Source organism: Plecotus auritus (assembly GCF_963455305.1).
Source record: "Plecotus auritus genome assembly, chromosome: 8".
Classification (NCBI taxonomy): Eukaryota; Metazoa; Chordata; class Mammalia; order Chiroptera; family Vespertilionidae; genus Plecotus; species Plecotus auritus.
In genome coordinates this window covers 174,192,569-174,212,615 of record NC_137782.1, presented here as the reverse complement: position 1 = coordinate 174,212,615, position 20,047 = coordinate 174,192,569, and the positions used below count along the sequence as shown (strand labels likewise).

At 54.6% G+C, this 20,047-nt stretch overlaps 1 protein-coding gene across 11 annotated transcripts in view; it reads right to left on the bottom strand.

The window, feature by feature from the left end:
- Positions 1-20,047, bottom strand: part of KIDINS220 (kinase D interacting substrate 220) — a 59,488-nt gene that overhangs the window by 19,123 nt on the left and 20,318 nt on the right. For all 11 annotated transcript variants that reach the window (XM_080684422.1, XM_080684428.1, XM_080684430.1 and 8 more), the window contains exons 13-22: positions 17,700-17,864; positions 16,537-16,716; positions 15,407-15,572; positions 13,702-13,853; positions 13,261-13,550; positions 12,508-12,648; positions 11,399-11,642; positions 10,897-10,985; positions 9,491-9,635; positions 7,796-7,958 (exon numbers count right to left, since the gene is read on the bottom strand). In XM_080684422.1, the coding sequence (XP_080540548.1) occupies positions 7,796-7,958; positions 9,491-9,635; positions 10,897-10,985; positions 11,399-11,642; positions 12,508-12,648; positions 13,261-13,550; positions 13,702-13,853; positions 15,407-15,572; positions 16,537-16,716; positions 17,700-17,864 (1,735 nt within the window). The remainder of the gene's footprint in view (positions 1-7,795; positions 7,959-9,490; positions 9,636-10,896; positions 10,986-11,398; positions 11,643-12,507; positions 12,649-13,260; positions 13,551-13,701; positions 13,854-15,406; positions 15,573-16,536; positions 16,717-17,699; positions 17,865-20,047) is intronic.

The following is a 20,047-nucleotide window of genomic DNA, read 5'->3' as shown; positions in this document are numbered from 1 at the left end:
CCGATAAAATCTTTTTAAAGAAAAAACAGGTGGCACAGTTACAGAGCGGGAAAGGAACGAGTGGGGTGCGAACGGGAGCGCCTGTGACGGGGCAGGACGTGGGCCAGGAGACAGGAAGGAAGGGACGTGCCGCACACGCGGATGGCACCTCTCGGGGACAGTGAGAGTCACCGCCCCGAGAGTGACCGCCCCCGAGGGTGACCACCCCCGAGGGTCACCGCCCTGAGGGTCACCGCCCCCGAGGGTGACCGCCCCCGAGGGTGACCGCCGAGGGTGACCGCCCCCGAGGGTCACCGCCCCCGAGGGTCACCGCCCCCGAGGGTCACCGCCCCCGAGAGTGATCACCCCCGAGAGTGACCGCCCCCGAGGGTCACCGCCCCGAGAGTGACCACCTGCGTGTTAAGCTCTCAGCAGCACCCCTGCGGGTCTGGGAGACGGATGGGACGGCAGACGACCGCCACGCGGCACTGTGGCCAAGGGTCAGGGACAGATGACGCCATCCTTGCTAAGCCCACGACCCCCTGTGGAAAGAACCAGAAACTCCAGCGGGAGCTGGCTGCCTCTCCGTCCTCACGCAGTTGGGCCTGCGCGTCCCCTGTCGCCTGGCGGCCCCCGCAGGGCAGCTGCCGAGCCCGGGCGCCCTCTGTGACAGCTCTCAGCACAGGCGCGCTCCACACCACGCACCACGCAGGAACGCTCTGTTGACGAATGAGTTTGCCGACCACTGCTCTAGTCCTTCGTGGCTTTATTCCCTCACACCGGCCCCCAGGCTGTAAACCCCGGAGTCCCAGCGAAGCCGGACGCGTGGTCTGTCCGCCATCGCATCCGCGGGGCCGGGCACAGACGCGAGCGACTCCCTCCGGCCCGGAGCTCCGGCCGGAACGAACTGCAAGCAACGGCGCTGCTCCGGGGGCGCCAGCCTTTCCCCACTTTCACCCCGTGACCCGCCCTCGGGCAGAAAGCGCCTTGTGCTCGGGAAAGCGCACGAGGATCCATTTCGGGTTCATTTCTGCACATGATTTGAATTGTTTTTAAATTCCCTCTTTCCCGCCCTGACTGGTGTTGCTCAGTGGATAGGGCCTTGGCCTGTGGACTGAAAGGTCCTGGGTTCGATTCCGGTCAAGGGCATGTACCTTGGTTGCGGGCACATCCCCAGTGGGAGGTGTGCAGGAGGCAGCTGATCGATGTTTCTCTCTCATCGGTGTTTCTCACTCTCTATCCCTCTCCCTTCCTCTCTGTAAATTATCAATAAAATATATTTTTTTAAAACATTTCCTCTTCCCTAGCTCCTCCAGGGCTCTCAGGCACTTCTTCCTGTCGGGCAGGTGTTCAGTCCGAAACGACCTCTGAGCCTGCCACGCAGCAGCATCCTGTGAGCTGTCATCGCTCCGAGGACCCGAACACCACCACCTCACAGGGTCCCACGGGCGCCTCCGTGTGCAGGGAGTGAGGGGTCCGAGACGCCGCCCGCCCGCCGCAGCTGCGCAAGTACTAACGCAGCCACCACCACACCCGCCGGGCGGGGACGCCGCGTGGGTGAGAGGAACAGCGAGGCTTCTGCGTGCGGGGCAGAGCGGCAGCCTCCACGATGCCCACGCCCACGGATGCCCACGCCACGGCCCACGGAGCTGCCGCAGAAAGAGCCTGGGCACACCTCCGCCCTCGCCTTCGCGTGTGTTTCCGACTGCAAGCATGTAATGTGTTTGCCTCACGTGTTCAAAGCCGGTCTCACCAGGGAGAAGTAACGCAGACCGTGAAAGCACTTGTCTAAGTTGCCACAGAAATCGCTGGCAGAGCCCAGCAGTTCCACGACAGTCAGAGGCAGGTTGAGTGCAGCTGGGGACACAGTCCATAAAGCGACAGGAACTACGCGCGGCGCCAGGGGGGCACCAGACGCACGGGAGGGGCCGTTCTGCAGATGACATCACTGTCACTGTAACTGCCACGCTGTGCACCTGACACTAATGCAAAGTAATCCCGAGCGCCAACTGTAACCGAGAAATAAAAACACGCATGGAATACACAGACCGCCACACACTCGAGTCGAAGGCACTGAAGAGGACGGACGCCTGAACCCAAGCTGCCAGCTGGCCTGGCTTTTTCCGCCTCTGTCCTTTCCCGACGTGGACACGTTCCTCCTCCATTCTCGTGTGCGTGTGTAAAGCCCTTTACCGTTTTTCTTTCACCCAGACGGACACTCTTTTGTTCACAGATGATGCCAGCAAGTGCCCCACCGTATGTGCCAGAGCGCAGACCAGTAACCAGTGAGAAACGCACGGTGCGTGGCCCAGGGGCGGCCGGGGAGATGCAGGCCAGCACTCCCACTAAGCGTTCCCGGGAGCATCTCCACGACCTATCGATGATTGGTGTGGGAAGCAAACCCCCGTTCGTCTTCCAATCGTCTGGATCGGATGAACCGAAAACACCCGCCGCTGTGAGCGTGAGGTCCCCCTGGTCCCACGCCACCAGGCCAGGCGGGGCACACAGAGGTGCACGTCCAGCGCATGCAGGACTGCAAGTCACACACGCTTCAGGGAGATCCCCCCCGGAACAGCCCCTTTTCCTGGCTAACTGAATTCGTTAGAGGTGCCAGAACCTGCATCGATTCATTTATATTCGTTCTGCCTTCTTTGTCGGGACTCTGCGAAAGATTACATTTGAAAGGTCTCCAGGGGGAGCCACAGCCTGAGGCGGCCCCACTACTGCCGAGTGCTCAGAGCAGCGATTCCGATGCGAACCGCACATCCCCCAGGCTAGGGCCAGGGAGGACCCGAGGCCGACAGCACATGCTTCGGAGCCCCTGGCCGGGAGCAGGGCTCTCAGGAAAGGCGGAGCGGCCCTCACGGCTCAGCGAGCCTCACACTACGGCTCAGAGACGCCCCAACGGGAGAGGCGAGACCCCCTTCCACAGCTGCTTGGGAGGCGCTGAGAGTGCCACAGGTGCCGCCACGCGGAAGGGTGTCCGCGGTGCGGCTGCCTTAAGAAGTCTCCGGGAGCTTCTCATGGCTCATCAGAGACAGCCAACGCTTCGCCATACGGCGCTGAGGAACGGGGGAGAGAAAGAGGCACTGACCTCAAAGCCTGCCCGGGGAATCTCAGGCTAAAGCAAGCCCTTCCTCACACAGCTCCTCTCAGAGACCTACTGTTTGCTAGGCACAGGACCCAAACCCGACAATGTGGAGGATGTGGTATTTTTTAAACGTAAATACAAGTTTGTGAGACCAATAAGAACCCCCTTTTCTCATCTCCACCCCTTTCCCGAACGTCAGTTTAGAAGGGTTTCCGGAGAAAGGGGCACAGCTGAGCTTTAAAACGACCTAGGCACAGGCATGGGCAAACTACGGCCCGCGGGCCGGATCCGGCCCGTTCGGCTGTTCTATCCGGCCCGCGGAGCCGAAAGAGCGGAGGGTTCTCTTGCTCTCCCCTCCGCTCCTTTACTTTGAATTTATCTTAGTTCACACAAACACTCCATCCATGCTTTTGTTCCGGCCTCCGGTCCAGGTTAAGAACCCATGGTGGCCCTCGAGTCAAAAAGTTTGCCCACCCCTGACTAGGGTCAGGCGACTGTTGGTGTGCCTGCAACACGACTCTCCGTGCTTATCAGCGTCCTGCGGAGCCGCCTTAAGAAGAACTGGAAACGGAGAGTGAACGTGAGCGGTGGAAACGCTCATTAAACATTAAACTCGGTGTTCCCTGGTCTTCCTGCCGGGAGAGGAGAGCAAACACTGCCACCTGGTGGATTTCCTGGGTATTGCTAACAGGCCACTCAGCGGCTTGACAGCAGCACCTCACTTGCCTCTCATTAGCCGGCGTTTCTGTTGTAGTGACTGGTTTGCTCTCAGGTCGTGAACAATATAAAAACACTTTTACTTGAAACGCTGAGATCACAAGCCTCCGCTGAAAGGCATCAGTTCAGGGGAAATCAGCCTCCACCCGATCTCTAAAGCACATTTAATATTTTGGTGAATTTGAATTCTTCACTAATGAGATTTATTTTTAAAATGTAAACATGCATAATGCTCTTACTGTATTATAAGGTAAACTATAAGTCTGCAAGGGTAATGACTTTTTACACATTAAAATATATACGTTCGAGAAACTGATTTTGCTATTTCTGTTTTCAAAGAGCCTTAGTTAATGTACTTGCGTTTTCCATGCTGAAGTTAGAAACACACACTTCGGAGCATTTAAAATTCTTCCTTTGCTCTACATTAGCATTAAACACTAAAAATGGCATCGTGACAAGTTTAAATGGGAATATATTTTAAAAATCCATTTCACCCTCTGGAAAGCGGAAGGAAGGCGACTGAAAAGCCTCCTGGGAAAGAATGACGGGCACGGGCGCCCACAAACACGGCGGAAGGCGGAAGCAAACGGAGGCGCCAGCTGTTTCGGGGCAGACATCACAGCCGAGTCTCTGCGCTCTCCGTCGGAACCTGCTGCAGTTGCGGACGCACTCGCGGTTTTGCGCAGACCAGGCCTCTTTATAAAAGGATAAGGTATCCGTAAGCTGGAACTGGGGAATGAAGTGTCTGCGTTATGAATACGTAAGGGCGGTGTGTTTTCAGAGTAAAGATGGAGCCAGCAATTACACACGAGACAGCGGTGTGATGAGTGCCGAGAGCTGACAACACGAACACCTACGGGGCACCCGCCTCCCCGAGACGGGACCGCGTTCCGTTCCAAAGGGCGCAGAACGCCAGCGGCACGCGGGAAGCGTGTTTGGAATGAATATTTAGCGTCCAAACCGAAATGAAGGGGAAGCCGTCAGTACAAAGGATGTACTTTGTGCTAAAAGGAGAGAACTTTTCACAATCTAAGCAGCTAGCGTCCGATGTTGCACGCCGTTCAAATTCATGCTGTCAGTCCACATGCAGAGAAACACACTCGTGCGTAATCGGGGCCACAGTCGGGGGCTGGGGGTCAAGTAACCATCGCCCGGAACATGAGGGAACAGGAGGTGGTGAGTGAGAGCTGCGAGGCGTGAGATGCCGAGAAGCGATAGTTAAGCTTAGGAGAGCTCTGCTGAGTATCAGGCAGAAATATCAAGATGTGACGGTTTGTGTAAAAATATCTTCAAGTATAGAACTAGCACCACTTGAATGATTTACAAATGCCCAACGCCCGCCTGGCGTTGCTCAGTGGCCGGAGCCCAGCCTGAGGGCCAAAGGGTTGCAGGTTCGATTCCCGGCCCCGGTTGGGGTATGTGGGAGGCAACCGATTCTCTCTCTCTCTCTATCTATCTATCTACCTACCTATCTCTCCCCCCACTCTCCCTCCCTCCCTCCCTCCCTTCCCCTCTCCCAGAAAAGTCAATGGAAAAAGCATCCCCAGGTGAGGATTAACAAAAAAATAAATAAATGAGTAAATAAATAAATAAAGATACAGAATTTAATATAAAGGTTTCTATGTCTGTTCAACAAATAGCTATTTCAATGAAATCAAAGACGGCTACCATCCTCAGGCTCTCTCAAAATGCATTTGATCGTTTTTAAAAATGAATACGCGGTATCAAAATAAAGGTTGGCATCATCCTTATCACAAAACTATTCGGACCATAGCATCCTGAGTAAGACTTCTTAAGCAGCGTTAAAACAAAAATTTTAAAAGTTATCTTCATGAAAACCCTTAAAAGTGATCCTTTCAAAACCTCTGTCATTGCTTTCTAGAAAATATGGGAAATAAAGTTTTATAACTAAAATATTTCAGTGGCTGTCTAAAACACTATAATAAAAAGTAGACAGAAGATCTTAATCTACAGTTTTAATTTTACTCCCTTTCTTCTTACTAAATATATGTTAACAAAAAAAACACCCCTCAAATGATCTAGACAAAAGCTTTTAGCTCAACACATAATTGCAAGGAAATTACAATAATTGTACCAATTAAAATAATCTTGAATGAACAGTATGTCATCTTAATGTTCCAATGGTTTATAGAGGGATCTACTTAATTAGCTGAAATTGCTTTTCAGTGTTATATCAAATGTCATTTGTTAAAAGTTGAACAATTTAGAAAATAATTTAACAAAGCAATTTTACCAAACACTAAGAGCCAACATTTTCTTTTTCAGCGAATAAAGCAAGCAGCTGTGTCATCAAATTGCTATAAAAGTAAATGAGGCTTTTTATGGATTAAAAAAATTTCACTACTAGCGTTAAAAACACTATTTTCTGATTGTTTTTACCAAGTCAGATTTCTTTAATAAAATAAATGAATATCAATTATATACTGCTGCTTTTTGTCTGCTGTAAATAAAACTTTTTCTTATTTAAAAGACAAACAATGGCATCAAAGAACTCAACTCCAGTTAACTAGAAACAGTCATCGATATTATTCTAACATATTCCAACATGATTTTTCAATGTTGATCAAATTCTCTTCCCATAGTTTTTCATTCAAATCATCTTAAATTTAGTTCTTTTGAGTCAAGTTCTTCATGAATTCTCCAAGGTTCTTACTACACTGTATTTTCTCTTCCTTAAAGTATCTACAAACGTTTGTAAGTATCAGTAGGTATATAAGACATACCGTTTTCTTAAAAGAAAAAAAGGGGGGGGGGGCATGAGCATCTCAAAATCCCCCTGAACCCAACCCGTTCATAGACGGCAAGCCCTATGCGGGCTGAGGGCTACAGGATGGGTAAGTAAGTGGCAAACTGTCTCCCCATCTCATTATGCCTCCAATATAAATATCCTGTAGTTGTCTTTGTATAATAAAAATGCTTTCTAAAAAGATTTCTTTGGCAAGTGTTCTCTTCACAGACTGAAAAAGTACTATTCTCTTTGCATATAGGTGATACATTCTCTTTTGTCCGTAAGACATATTTTAATGAAAATGTCACTTTTTGGAAATTGCCTTGAACGTTAGGGAGTCACAGAGCCTGACACGCTCCGATGAAAACGAGGGTGAGAGCTTTCGGAGGGAAAGCCATCCTCCGTCGGCAGGAACAGCAGTTTCAGCGAAAGTTTTCCATCCCCGACAGGACCGGTAGCCTGATCCCGACAACACGTCCCGGTTGGCTGGCTGAACCCCACGTGGCTGCTTCCTGCAGTCGTTTCTGAGGTGCACGTGGGCTTTACCTCCCAGCGGAACACCCTCCTGGACGCTCCGGTGTAAGAACAAAGGACGCGTGGGACGGGCCGCTAAGGGTCTCGGAGGAAACAGTCCACTCCGGGGCATCAGGTGCTGCTCCCATCTGTCCCCACCCCGCACCCCCCCCCGGGCCCCCCACACAGAGGGCGGAAGGGACCGCTGCCGAAGCTCGGTGACAGCTCCCAGCAAGCCCACACAAGTGAAGAAAACGACGGGACAAAAGAACAGTAAGTTCCTTTACCAGTTAGTGCACAGAACCTGCTCCGACCGGCACGCACAGCCTCTAAACCCTCAGGCACGAAGCTGAGAGGTACGTGCACCGAGGATTTGGGAAACATAGCCTCCTTAACAGTCCGTGAAGACACTTAGAATGAAAAGTAAACTGGGAACAAGTAATAATGGCTTGGGCACTGCGTATCACAGAGATAAGTACGTAAAGCCACTAGGACTGTTAATCACACATTTTATCACAGGAGGGCGCACTGGAGAAGGAAGCTATAAGTGTCATACGATGGGATGTCCACTTGTGCTAACACAGCTCCGAAGGAAATGAATTGGTGAGAATCGTCCACTGAGTTTGGAAGCGCACATTTTATACACAATGCCAGTACCTTGCATTCATTTTGCTTTATGTGCATTAACTTTTTTCTGAAAAGTCAACTCGATGTAAAACCCAGTTAAACGTAAAGAGACTCCGTACCTTTCGTAGATGGTTTTCAGGGTCATCTGATCCGGAATCCCTTCCGTCTCCTCCAGGTACAGGATGAGCCAGGACGTGCGGTACGGCCACTGCTCCGTGAGGTTGATCCAGCTGGCAAGGCGGTCCCAGTTAAAGCTGATCTGATTGGCTCTCAGCAGCCGCCCTGTAAGGAGCGCCAGAACATTTGTGAATTAACAGACGTGTGATGTTATGCAGGGCAAAACACTGAGCATAGTCACAGATCATTTAACGTCCCTAAATCTTTAAAATTTGCCATTTAATTTACACAATGTATTCAAACTAACTAAATGTAAATCTACATACATAAAAGCCTAAGCAAACATCCGACCATCCGACCGGTAGCTACGATGCGCACTGACCACTAGGGGGCAGGTGCTCCGACCCGTAGCTATGACGCGCACTGACCACCAGGGGGCAGGTGCTCCGAATGGTAGCCATGACGCGCACTGACCACCACGGGGCAGATGCTCAACGCAGGAGCTGCTGAGCTGCGGTGACTTGGCAGCTGCGGTTCTCGGGTGATGCACCCGGAACCAGAGAGGAGGGAGCCCGATTTCAGGGTGCGTCACCCGAGAACTGCCCTCGTGCAATCCGGGACCCCTCAGGGGCTGTCGGAGAGCTGGTTTCGGCCCAATCCCCGCAGGCCAGGCCAAGGGCCTCTGGTGTGTGTGTATATAAATATATAAAAATAGCTTCTACAGTCCAAAGAGCTCTACTGGGAAGCCCCCAGAATTACACCCAGTCCTGTTTAACTGTAACGTGATTTCGGTGAGTCCCCCGGTGCTGCACTGACCGCCCCCCGGCAGCAGCCAGTCTCTCAGAACCGTGGGTCCGAGGTCAGCGGGCACTGCTCATACCACGCAGCACAGCGGCTGCTCTTGCGACAGCCCACCCTCAGGCTGCTGCTGGCCTGAGCCAACCAGCGTGCGTCCACTCTCGCTCTCGTATGGGTGAGTGCGAGCCCCCACTTCCATTTCTAGTGCTAAGGGCCTCGGGGAATGGCCGACCGGATGGCAGCACGTGTCCACAGGACTCGCTCTTTCCCTCACCCCGTCTACCTGGGGCTCCTGGGAGCCGGCTCCGGATGCAGCCCGGGGAGAGCTTACCGGCGGGCAGCCATTTGCAATCCTCAAACTTCGGCTCATGCCTTGATTTGCTGCCTCATCCTCCTATCCCCGATTTTGTTGGGATTCCAAACCGCAGGTATTCTTGCTTTTTAAGTTTGAACATTATCTGTTTTACTTGGTCATTATCAGTGTATATCCAGTTGTTCTGGCTCAAATGAATCCCCCCTTCCCTGCAACTGCTATACATGCCCGCCCCCCCAGGTCTCCCTGCACCCTCGGCCTCACCCCCTCGGCCTGTCTGCACCGCGGCTGGGCCCCTCCTCCGTGGAAAGGGGGTCCGGCCGCTGGGCCAGGGCCTTCACCTTCCACCAGTTAAACCTGAGATGAAATCAGAGGTTTCTTCCAATTGTCACGTTTTGAAGTAAGTGCACAGCCGACGGTTGATTTCTGTTGTCAAACTCACTCTGGTTTTCCTAAACACCCTTAAAGCAAACAAAACTGGCACTCAGCAGTGCACACACTCAGCACAGGGCTCCCTTTGTTTCTGCAACTGAGCTGCTTCATCACCGTGAAAGCTTGTCCACGGTGAGACGGTAAGAGAAGTCACCTGTCACGGAAACAATATTGAGGAGTCTCCGCATGGTCTGAGGGCTGATGTCACTGAACCAGTCCTCCGTCACCAGCAGCTTCGTCAGGTCGAAGGACATCTGCCGGGTGATGGTCCGCTGCATCTGCCTCCGGCGGTACGTGTCCTGAGGAACAGAGCCGAGAGTGAGCGGCACGCCGGCACGCGGGCTCCCCGAAACGCTGACACAGACTCCCGACCCAACAGCGACACGCCGGACCCTGCGGGCCGAGGGCGGGGTGGCACCAGCAAGAGCCACATCACTCCGGGGCAGCTCAGGCCCTTAGAACAATGGTTGGCAAACTGTGGCTCGCGAGCCACACGCGGCTCTTTGGCCCCTGGAGTGTGGCTCTTCCATAAAATACCACGGCCTGGGTGAGTCTATTTTGAAGAAGTGGCGTTAGAAGAAGTTTAAGTTTAAAAAATTGGGCTCTCCAAAGAAATTTCAATCATTGTCCTGTGGATATTTGGCTCTGTTGACTAAGGAGTTTGCTGACCACTGCTTTAGAAAGAACACGGCAGGCGGCAGCCGCCCCGGGCCCTGGCGCGGCAGAGAGGGATCGAGCTTCGTAGCTGATCAGCCGGCAAGCCCGGCGCCTCGGAGACCCCACGAGCAGAGCTGCACGGAGCGTGCGGGGCACAGGGTGTGCAAGAGCTCCGAACGATGGAGCCCGCAGCTCCCGGCGGGACTTCACGGCTCCCGCATCTCCCAGGGCAGATGTTCAGCCCAGGAGGTCAGACCCTGCTCTTGATTTAGCGTCATCAACTGCCGCTCATCACACGAATTAGCATCCGTGTTTGCACAGGGTAGGGGATAAAATCAGAACGTCACAATGTCACGGGAGACGTGTTCAAATGCCAATGTCCAAGCTTAATGCTAACAAACGTAAGCCAAACAAAACCACCTAGGACAGTGCCATCAGCGCCAGCCCAACCTAGCCAGGCTCAGCTCTGCGGCCACGGCGGCCTGCAATGGCCCGCTCCCTGCTCCACACCAGGAGTCTGGGAGTGGGCAGGACAGGGGAACCAGAGGGCTGGGAGGGACCCACGGTGGGCACAGCACCCCGGGGAGGGGAAGGCCCCCTCCCAGCTGTGGTGCCACGGGCACCGGGACGGCCCGAGCTCAGCACTGGGCGAGCCGCCGGGCTCACTGGGTCTGGGTGTGGGCGGCGTGCGGCCCGAGGCCCGGCCGGGAGGGACGGGGACTCCTCGTTAGCCACGAGGCTGTAGGGGACAAGCCCTCAAAGCCCCTGGCGCGGGAAGGCACCCGGCGATACACGCAGTGGCCGAGCGTGGTGCCCTGTTTACAAGACGGTGCAGCGCCACCAGCTTCGTTTTATTTGAGGAGCAGCCACACAAGCACGGGCTCAGAAGGGACGGCGTCTTACCCGTCTATTGAGGGCTGTCTTGCTGCCAAGCTTGGCCATCTCCCCAAGGCTGATCTGGGAGACTCTTCTGTCGGCGTCGTCCTGTGTCCCTTAGGGAATTCACCAAGAGCACCGTTAGCACAGCGTCCCGCTGCGGGACAGCTAAGGGAAGCGGCCGCCCGCAGCCCTCAAGGTGAAGGCGAGCCACACACACAGGACTGCCCCCCCGCGCCCCCACGTCCTGCCAGGGGAAGGCGAGCTGTACCCACAGGACTGCTCCCCCGCACCCCCACGTCCTGCCAGGGGAAGGCGAGCTGTACCCACAGGACTGCGCCCCCGCGCCCCCACGTCCTGCCAGGGGAAGGCGAGCCGCACCCACAGGACTGCTCCCCCGCACCCCCACGTCCTGCCAGGGGAAGGCGAGCCGCACCCACAGGACTGCTCCCCCGCACCCCCACGTCCTGCCAGGGGAAGGCGAGCCGCACCCACAGGACTGCGCCCACGCCCCGGGGCTGGCCTGCACCTGTGGCGTCGGGGCCGGGGATGTCCCCGTTGGTGGTGGAGGTGACGAGGTACTTCTTGGCGCCGCTCAGCCCCCGGCTGTTGAGGAACACGGGCAGGTGCACGATGTTGCGCATGTAGTCGTGGCCGTTGATGTTGGAGTCGCGCAGCACGCTGTTGAGGTTCTGGTTGATGGCCTTGATGATGATGTGCGGGTCGCTCGCAAAGATGGCGATGAACGGCCCTTTGGAAAACAGCACTCGGACCTGCGGGAGGGGAAACGTGCATTCGCGGTGCAAACTTTAAATGGCCCAACGCCACAGACACTCGCTCCAAAATCCGTGTTACCCTTTGGTGACTAGCTATTTTTTAAAACTGTTTTCAGCCCTGGCCGGTGTGGCTCAGTGGATAGAGCTTCGGCCTGCAGACTGGAAGGTCCTGGGTTCGATTCCGGTCAAGAGCACATGCCCGGGTTGCAGCTCGATCCCCAGGAGGGGGCGTGCAGGAGGCAGCCAATCGGTGATTCTCTCTCCTCACTGATGTTTCTCTCTCCCTCCCTCTCCCTTCCTTCTTAATAAAAAAATTAAAAAACAAACAGACACACAAAAAAGCTGTTTTTCATCCAAGTATTATGCTATCTGAGCACAGCTGTCCTAGAAGTCTCCATCTGGTCTTCCACCATCTGGCAGTGACACCCCCAAGGAAACAATTGCTCCCGTCGGTCTGGGACACTGCGGCCGAGGCGAGGCGGGGCGAGCTCAGCTCGCGCTGGGAGGCACGGGGACATGCGAGGCACGGGGCGCTGGTCTGTGCCGTCACATGCTGCCGCTCAGCACACACCTCACCAAGGGGCGCGTATGTGCGACTCCAACAAACACGGCCCACTGTGCGCCCTGCTTCTCCGGCCTCCCCGCCATCTGCACAGACGCTGGGCCACGCGGGACCACGAGCCTCCACTCACTTTCACCCCGCCAGCACGTTCACGCTATCTACACCTGTCTACGCAGTCACTCTCGCTGTTTCTGCATGAAGATGGTTATTTTCACAAAAGAAAAAGCGCATTTCAAATGGCCCGGGAGCTGTCCCGCAGCCAGCCCTCCCCCGCCCTGAGGGCCGCGGCCGGCGGCGCACCGTGTCCAGCATCTGCAGCACTTTGTCCTGCTCGCAGGCGTCCAGCCCGTCGATGATGACCACCAGCCGGGTCTGGTTCTGCGTGAAGCTGTCGATGGCCTTGGCCATCCTGGCCATCAGCTCCACCTCGCACTTGAGAACCTGCACGAGAGACAGAGATGCGCTGAGGGCGGCGCGTTCTGAGAGCCTCACAGAAGCCCCCAGAGGAGGCCACACCCGGCCTCCCTGCCGCCCAGTCCCCCGACCCCGGAGTGAGGGCTCCACGGGGCAGCGGTTCACACCGACAGCAGCTCCCACACCAGGAGGGACCCCGTCACAGCCTTTGGGAGAGTATTAAGTTGGGCTGAGTGACTTCTTTCCGCGATCACATCCTCCGCAGGTCACAAGGCTGAGACCTGAATGAAAATCTACGTGATCCAACCGCAGCGGCTCCTGACGGGACATGGCCTTTTACTCAAGGACGCTGTCCTCAGGCCCCCGCTCTGCAGGGCCCAGGCTGCGTGCCCAAGGCCCAGAGGACCCGCGCCACTAGGAGGAACTACGCCGTGAAGGAACCATCACCGGCTCCTTTGCGTCTCTCATCAAAGTCTATTTTAAAAGCCACGCTCTCGTTACAGCTTTTCCCACGTCAATAAGCGCTCCCGCAGGAGAAAGCCGGGCGGAAACCGAAGCCGCTGCAGCACTGCGCCCCACAGCCCCGAGGGCAGGGCCCGGGTGCCCCGCATGGCAGCCGTCCGCCGCTGCCGAGCGCACCTTCATGAAGCCTTCGCTCTTCAGCTTGTGCAGCCGGGAGGCCGCGCTGTGGAGGCGCTTCCTCTGGGAGTTGAGCAGCGAGTCGAGCACCTGCCACCAGGTGCGGCAGTTCAGCACCAAGGCCAGCCCCACGACGGCCGCGATGGCGATGAGGACGGCGTTCACGGTCAGGTGCTTGGGGTCCACTCGGAAGATGGCCAGGAGCGTGACGCCCGCCACCACGCAGCCCAGCACGAACAGGAAGATGACGAAGGATGGGAGGCAGCACGTCTTCTTCCACTTCCTTTTCCCTGCAAGACAGCGACGGCTGAGGACGTGCAGGCCGAGCCCCAGCACACCCTGCTGAGCGGGGCGGCCCGTGACCCGTCTGGTGTCTGCTGCCCGCTGCCTCGCTCCTGGGCCCCACGCAAAGCAGTGCCAGCAGCAGGGGGCAGGCCCTACCCTGCGAGTCTTCCGTCTTGAACACTCGGAAAAGCCTGGTCGCCAGGAAGCCAAACTCCCTCTCGCAAGCGTCCGAGAGGGTGGCGATCATCTCGGCCATCGACGTCTCCCCGCCGACGCTGGACAGGCGGTTGTAATCCGTGAACAGGAACCTGCGCGGGAAGGAAACGGGCCTCAGGTGGCCAAGCCCCGCGCGCACGTCGCCTGCGTCAGGGCCCTGGACTGCCTTTACGTCGCTCTCAGGAGGCTGTCTTTAAATGCTACGGAGGGAAAGAGCCGGAAATTCGGCATCTTCCACTTCTAGCACCTCACGCGCTTTTCCGTGGACGACAATTTAAAAAATCAGGCGCAGCCAAGTTACAGGCAGCAGTCCTGGGGGAAGGCAGGGGACAGGCCATGAGCCCAGCAAGGCCGCCCTGCGCGGCAGGTCCCCGGGCGACGAGAAGGCGGCGCCCCATCAGGGTGCAGAGCTGCACTTCGGGAAGGCTCCGAAGCACCAACCGAGATCAGAGCAGAGGAAACGTCCTAGTCACTGAGAACTTAGTGCCTTTAAAACTCAGGCTGCAGGATGTCTCATTTACAGCTTAAACCTCGACCAGAGCCTTAAAAATAAGTCATAAAATGTGCTATTCGAATTGCTCCTTGAGAAAACGGAATTGCTTACATCTTATTCCCTGGGTGGACAGTGTGTCTGCACTATCCCCCCCCCCCCCCCCGAATGAACTCTCCTCCGTCAGCAGATCAGCCCGCTTCCACGCAGTCTGGGGTCCCTGCACCGCACAGCACACCGCTCCCCCTGAGGCTGTGTGAAGTGACCTAACTTTTTAAAATAACACCATCTTGTTAGTTTAAAATGTTTCCTTCCTGTAAAAACATTTCCCCCAATTACTTTACTCTCTAAGTTTCCTTTGCGACTTTTTATTTTTACATCTTTTTCTTGATACTTAACCTCTTACCTGAGGCTTACGTCCTCCTTTCTCTTATATTACAGCCGCGATAGCTGATGTGGTTTGGCCTATCTGTGTTCACCTACAGCTGCACATATTTCGTCTCAGTCACTGACTCCTTCCTTCCAGTGCACACTGAATTCCCTGCTCATCTCCACCGACTTCCTCCTGCTGCGGCTCTTTCCAATGCTTCCCCGCAGCCCTGCCCGTGCCTGTGCCCGCCCATGCCTGTGCCCGCCCGTGCCTGTGCCCCCTCGCACCAGTGCCCCCTCCCACCTGTCCTCACCCTCCTGCACTGTCCCCCAGACACTTCCCACAGACATCACTAGTAACGCCAGGCAGGCAGGGAAGCACGGCCCACAGGTGCAGACCGTGCGGACCAGGCAGGCAGGGAAGCACGGCCCACAGCAGCGGAGCCCAGGTCACGGCCAGCACGGGAGGCCACGGCCCCAGCCCGGGCCACGCCCTCTCCACGAGTGTCCCAAGGACGGCAGGCACACGGGAGAAGGGGGCACACAAATGAAATCTGGCAAATCCAAGTTCACCAGGTCTCCTCAGGGCAGGTGCCCTGACGCTCGGGTGTGCAATGAGGAGACGGGACAGGGAGTGCTTCCCGTGTCCGTGACGGGGCAGGCTGCTGGCTTTACTTCTCATGTAAAAAGGTCGAGGGACCTGCGTTTCGGAAGCGTGCCCTGAGGAACGGCGCGTCACAAGCTGGACTGCCTCATCGTGTACGCCGTGTCGCAGGCCCGGCTCACCTGACGGGCAGGGCCCTCGTGGTCTGCTCCGGCAGCTCGGGCGGGTTCACGAACATCAGCTTGAGCAGCAGCTCCAAGTAGCCGATGTGCCTGGCCAGCCGGGTGCTGAGCGCCCAGGCCCAGTTCCAGCTCTCCCCTTCCCTCCGGCCGCCGAAGTAAATGACGGCTGAAACACAGCGTTCAAACACTCACCCACCACCATGGCCAGGCAGCCCCCCCCCCCCTCCCAGCGGTCCGACAGCAAGGACGACGGCAGGTCCACGCAGCTCTTCATGGTCCTGCCACCTCCTGCCACCGCCCCCCCCCCCCCCGGCTCCTCCGTGAAGGAGCCTCCCCCACACCCCCCCACACGGGGAACGTGACCAGACTGAAACATGACATGAGCAAGACAATGCCTTCCACAGAAGCATGGCCTCGTTCAGACCCCAAAGCAAATAACATGGGGTTTGTCGCTGTTTCCCTTCCTACAACTGAAGACACCCCAAGGGCATGGATTTTATTTTTTCTCTTTGCTTTTATATAAAATAAAAATTACAACCATGATCAAAATGCTCAAGAACATGCCAGCGCTACTACGAAGACTTACTTTCGAACAAGTTAAACACGAAGCGCTGATGAGCACGCACGTGGGGAAGTGCAGGGAACTCGAGTTCTGCCTCACTACCGACACGCAGAGCTCTGCTTTTCAAAGCACTCCTGCCAGGCTGTGGGCAATGTTCCTCAAGGCCAGTGGTCGGCAAACCGCGGCTCGTGAGCCACATGCGGCTCTTTGGCCCCTTGAGTGTGGCTCTTCCACAAAATACCACGTGCGGGCGCGCACGTACAGTGCGATTGAAGGAGTACCCTAATTAAGTTAATAACAACGTACCTACCTATATAGTTTAGGTTTAAAAAATTTGGCTCTCAAAAGAAATTTCATCGTTGTACTGTTGATATTTGGCTCTGTGGACTAATGAGTTTGCCGACCACTGCTCTAGGCCAACTTATAAAACAGCAAAAAGATCCATTTTCTACGTCATTTATGAAAATCACTGAAAGGTTTTAAGAGATAGGTATAGATGATGTTTTAGGTACAACGATGAGTCTTGACATTCTCCACATCTTTGAAAACATCGGCAGCGAAGACTTACTGAAGAATATGTACAGGAGAGCCAGGCAGCTCAGCGCCACGGCTACTCCGAGGGTTAGGTCGACCGTGAAGGCAAACAGCAGGCCCAGGCCCCCGCAGAGCAGCAGCGTCAGGAACACAACCAGCCACGAGAACTGGAAGAGAGGCTCGATCTGCTGCCCCGCAAAGGTCTTCATTTCATCTGGGAGAGAGTGAGCAGAAAGCTTCATTCCTGCTGTAAGAACCAACCCCTAACTTCACACCTATATATATAAAAGCCTAAGTGACCGCTGCGACGGAACGACCGGTCGCTATGACGCGCACTGACCACCAGGGGGCAGATACTCAACACAGGAGCTGCCCCCAGCCCACAGGCCCTGATCACCAATGGGGCCTGCAGGTCAACCTTCCGGTCCACACCCCCCGCCCACCTCAGGGCCAGCAGCCAACCTCCCGGTCCCTCCCCCCGGCCAGCAGCCCCAATCGCCCAATCAGGGCTGGGCCCCAGGCTGGGACGGGGAACCACCGGGAGTGGGTGGTGGCGGACGTGGGTGGAGGAGGAAGTGGGGAGGTGGGGAACTGATCAGCCTGATCGCTGGCCAGGCCTAGGGATCCCACCCATGCACGAATTTCGTGCACCAGGCCTCTAGTTTAAATATAAACATTTACTGGGCACTTACTAAGTCCCTAGATAAAATGTTGCTACTTGGCCACTTAACCAACGTTCTCTTTGGATCAACATAAAAACCCCACTCCCAGGCACCAGCCCGGACCCTCTCCTGCTTCCTATAGAAGATGCACAAATCCCTGTCGGGTGCTTCCTTGGTCAAGGTGTTGTTGTGTTTGTTTTTTGTGGTTTGTATCATACAAGCAACAAGGTGTTGTTTCCGTACGTAAACTGAAAACCACTCACACTTTGCTGTGTGTCTTCACTAGTGACACCTCCATTCACCCCTCTCTGAAACTACTCCTCTCTGAAACGCCTCCTCACCCCTCTCCTTCCAATCACATTTGAGAATCACAGTTCTTAAAGGTGTGTTGAGCCCAAATGAGCTTAAATAACTCATTCTTTCTACCAAACTGCACATGTACCCACACATAAAACTCTATTTTTCTTTCCTTCGCAAAAACTGAAACCACCAGCGAAAGCCTCGCTGTGTACAGACCTGGCGAACACACACTGACCTTCCAGCTTCCTGAGGAGGAAGGACTTGCCGCTGCCCCACTGCGCGTACAGCCCCACGCAGATGGGCGGCTGCATGGTCGGCTCGCTGAGGATGTCCGCCAGGGCGCTGCTGTACAGGTCGTAGCCCAGCATGTCGCCGTCCGTTTCCGTGGGAGACAAGTGTCCTGTAATCATAAACACACAGGGCCTTACATGAAAGAGAAAACATTGGAAGGAAACATCAATTCGTATCTATTGTTTATTTAATTAGAAAAAACTTATTTTAAACGGTTAGACCTGTATAAAAACAGGTTCCGATGCTCTTAAATTAATACCACGTTTTACAGACCTCAAGATGCCTACTGAGTGTAGGACGCATCATGATCCTGTACAACCAAGAAAGAAAAAATGCTCCTGATTGTGGCGCCATGCTTCCTACCCACCAACGCCAGGTGCATTCCAACCTGAGACGCTGAGTGCGGAGTAGGGTGCATCCGGGAACAAATGCAACGTGTGTGACAGCTACACACGGAAAGCGGCCCAACCCTACCGAAGACCACCACAGGTGCTCCGAGCAAAGAGGCACTCGACGGCTCCAGGACTGACGGACATCAATTCTCCCCAAATTAATCCATCACTTTAAGGCAATTTCAATCAAAATCCACGAGAATATTTTAAAAACTGAAAAGCAAAGACATGTGAAAGTAGCTAAGAAACAATTTTAAAGACCACGAAAAGCAGTTGTCCATAAAGTTACAGTAATTAGAACATCACAGAACTCACCCAGGATACTAACTTAAACACTTTTCAAACCGGTGGGAAAAGAACGATTTGGGAACCAGGAAGGCGGCATAGGTAAACACCTGTACTTGCTGCCTCTCACAACCACAACAAAATTACAGCTAAAAAACAGAACAGCGATCATCCAGAACCGCGGGAAAGCTGGCTGAGTGGGATTCCTACAACTAGAGAAGAAGAAGGCGCACTGAGACTGGTAGGAGGTGCGGAGGCGCGGAACGGGCTGGCCCCCGATGTGCTTTTTTAACCGGGAGGGAGATACAAGCTCCCACGTGCTCTGAACTCAGTTCCAGGCGAGACTCAGGGGGACCCGGACACATACGGGGAGAAACTGGACTGTCTGGCATCGGGACAGGAACGCGAGGGCGGCTTTCGTTCAGACGGAGGTGCTTGCAGCGGTCATTGTTCCTGCGCTGGGACCTCTGCAGTGCAGGGCTGACTGGCAGCCATCGCTGTTTGCTCTGCTCTGGTGATTCCCTGAGATCCCCGCCTCACCCAATTTACAACCCCACCCAAGCTGTGCACAGCGGCTTTTGCATATGAATGGCCTGTCCTTTCTCAGCCTAAAATCTATCAAACAGGCAGAAGCTGGGTCAGGGAGCCCCAAAACAATCAATCCGGCAGCAGCAGCCTGCCCTGCTACACAACTGGGCACTTCCAAACCCCAAACAAAGAGAAGGAATCTGCAGATCTCTCTGTAGCTCCTGCTGGGTGGCCCCAGGCAGTGGCTGACTTTGCACCTCCTTGGAGATCCAAGAGCCAGTGTACCCAGTGGTCAGAGTGAGACCATACAGATTACAACTCCTCACATCCATAAGAGACACACTCAGGGGGCAGACTCAGTGAGCACCAAAGCCCCACTGAAGCAAGTCCTGTCCCATAAGGGTGTCTCCTGCACAGAAGTTCTCCCATAGTAGACACTGCTGATCCTCACAGCCAATTGGCCTGGAGGTCAATTCCTCCCAGTGACACCAACAGCAATCAAGGCTTAACTACAACAAGACTGTGCACACAGCCCACAAAGGGGTACACTTAGAGTGTCCACCTCAGGTGACTGGGGAAGCTTAGCCACTGGACCCAATAGGACACTCACCTACCACACAAGGCCACTCTATCAACTCAAGGAGACTTAGCAGCTACCCAGTACATAGAAACAAACACAGGGAAGCAGCCAAAATGCGGAGACAAAGAAACATGTCACAAATGAAAGAAATGGATGAAAGCAAAATACTGGATATAGAGTTCAAAACCACGGTTATAAGGTTACTCAAGAATCTTCTAGAAACCTCCGAGGAACTTAGTGAGACCTTCAAGGATCTTAGTGAGAATGCCAACAAAATGGAAAAGGACCAGACAGAAATTAAGCATACACTAACTGAAATAAAGAATAACATACAGAGATTCAACAGTAGACTAGAGGATTTCAAGAATTAGGTCAAAGATTTGAAGTATGAGAAAGCAAAAAAAACCCAATTGGAAGAGAAAAAAGAATCCAAAAATTTGAAGATAGTGTGAGGCGTCTCTGGGACAACTTCAAGCATACCAACATCCGAATTATGGGGGTGCCAGA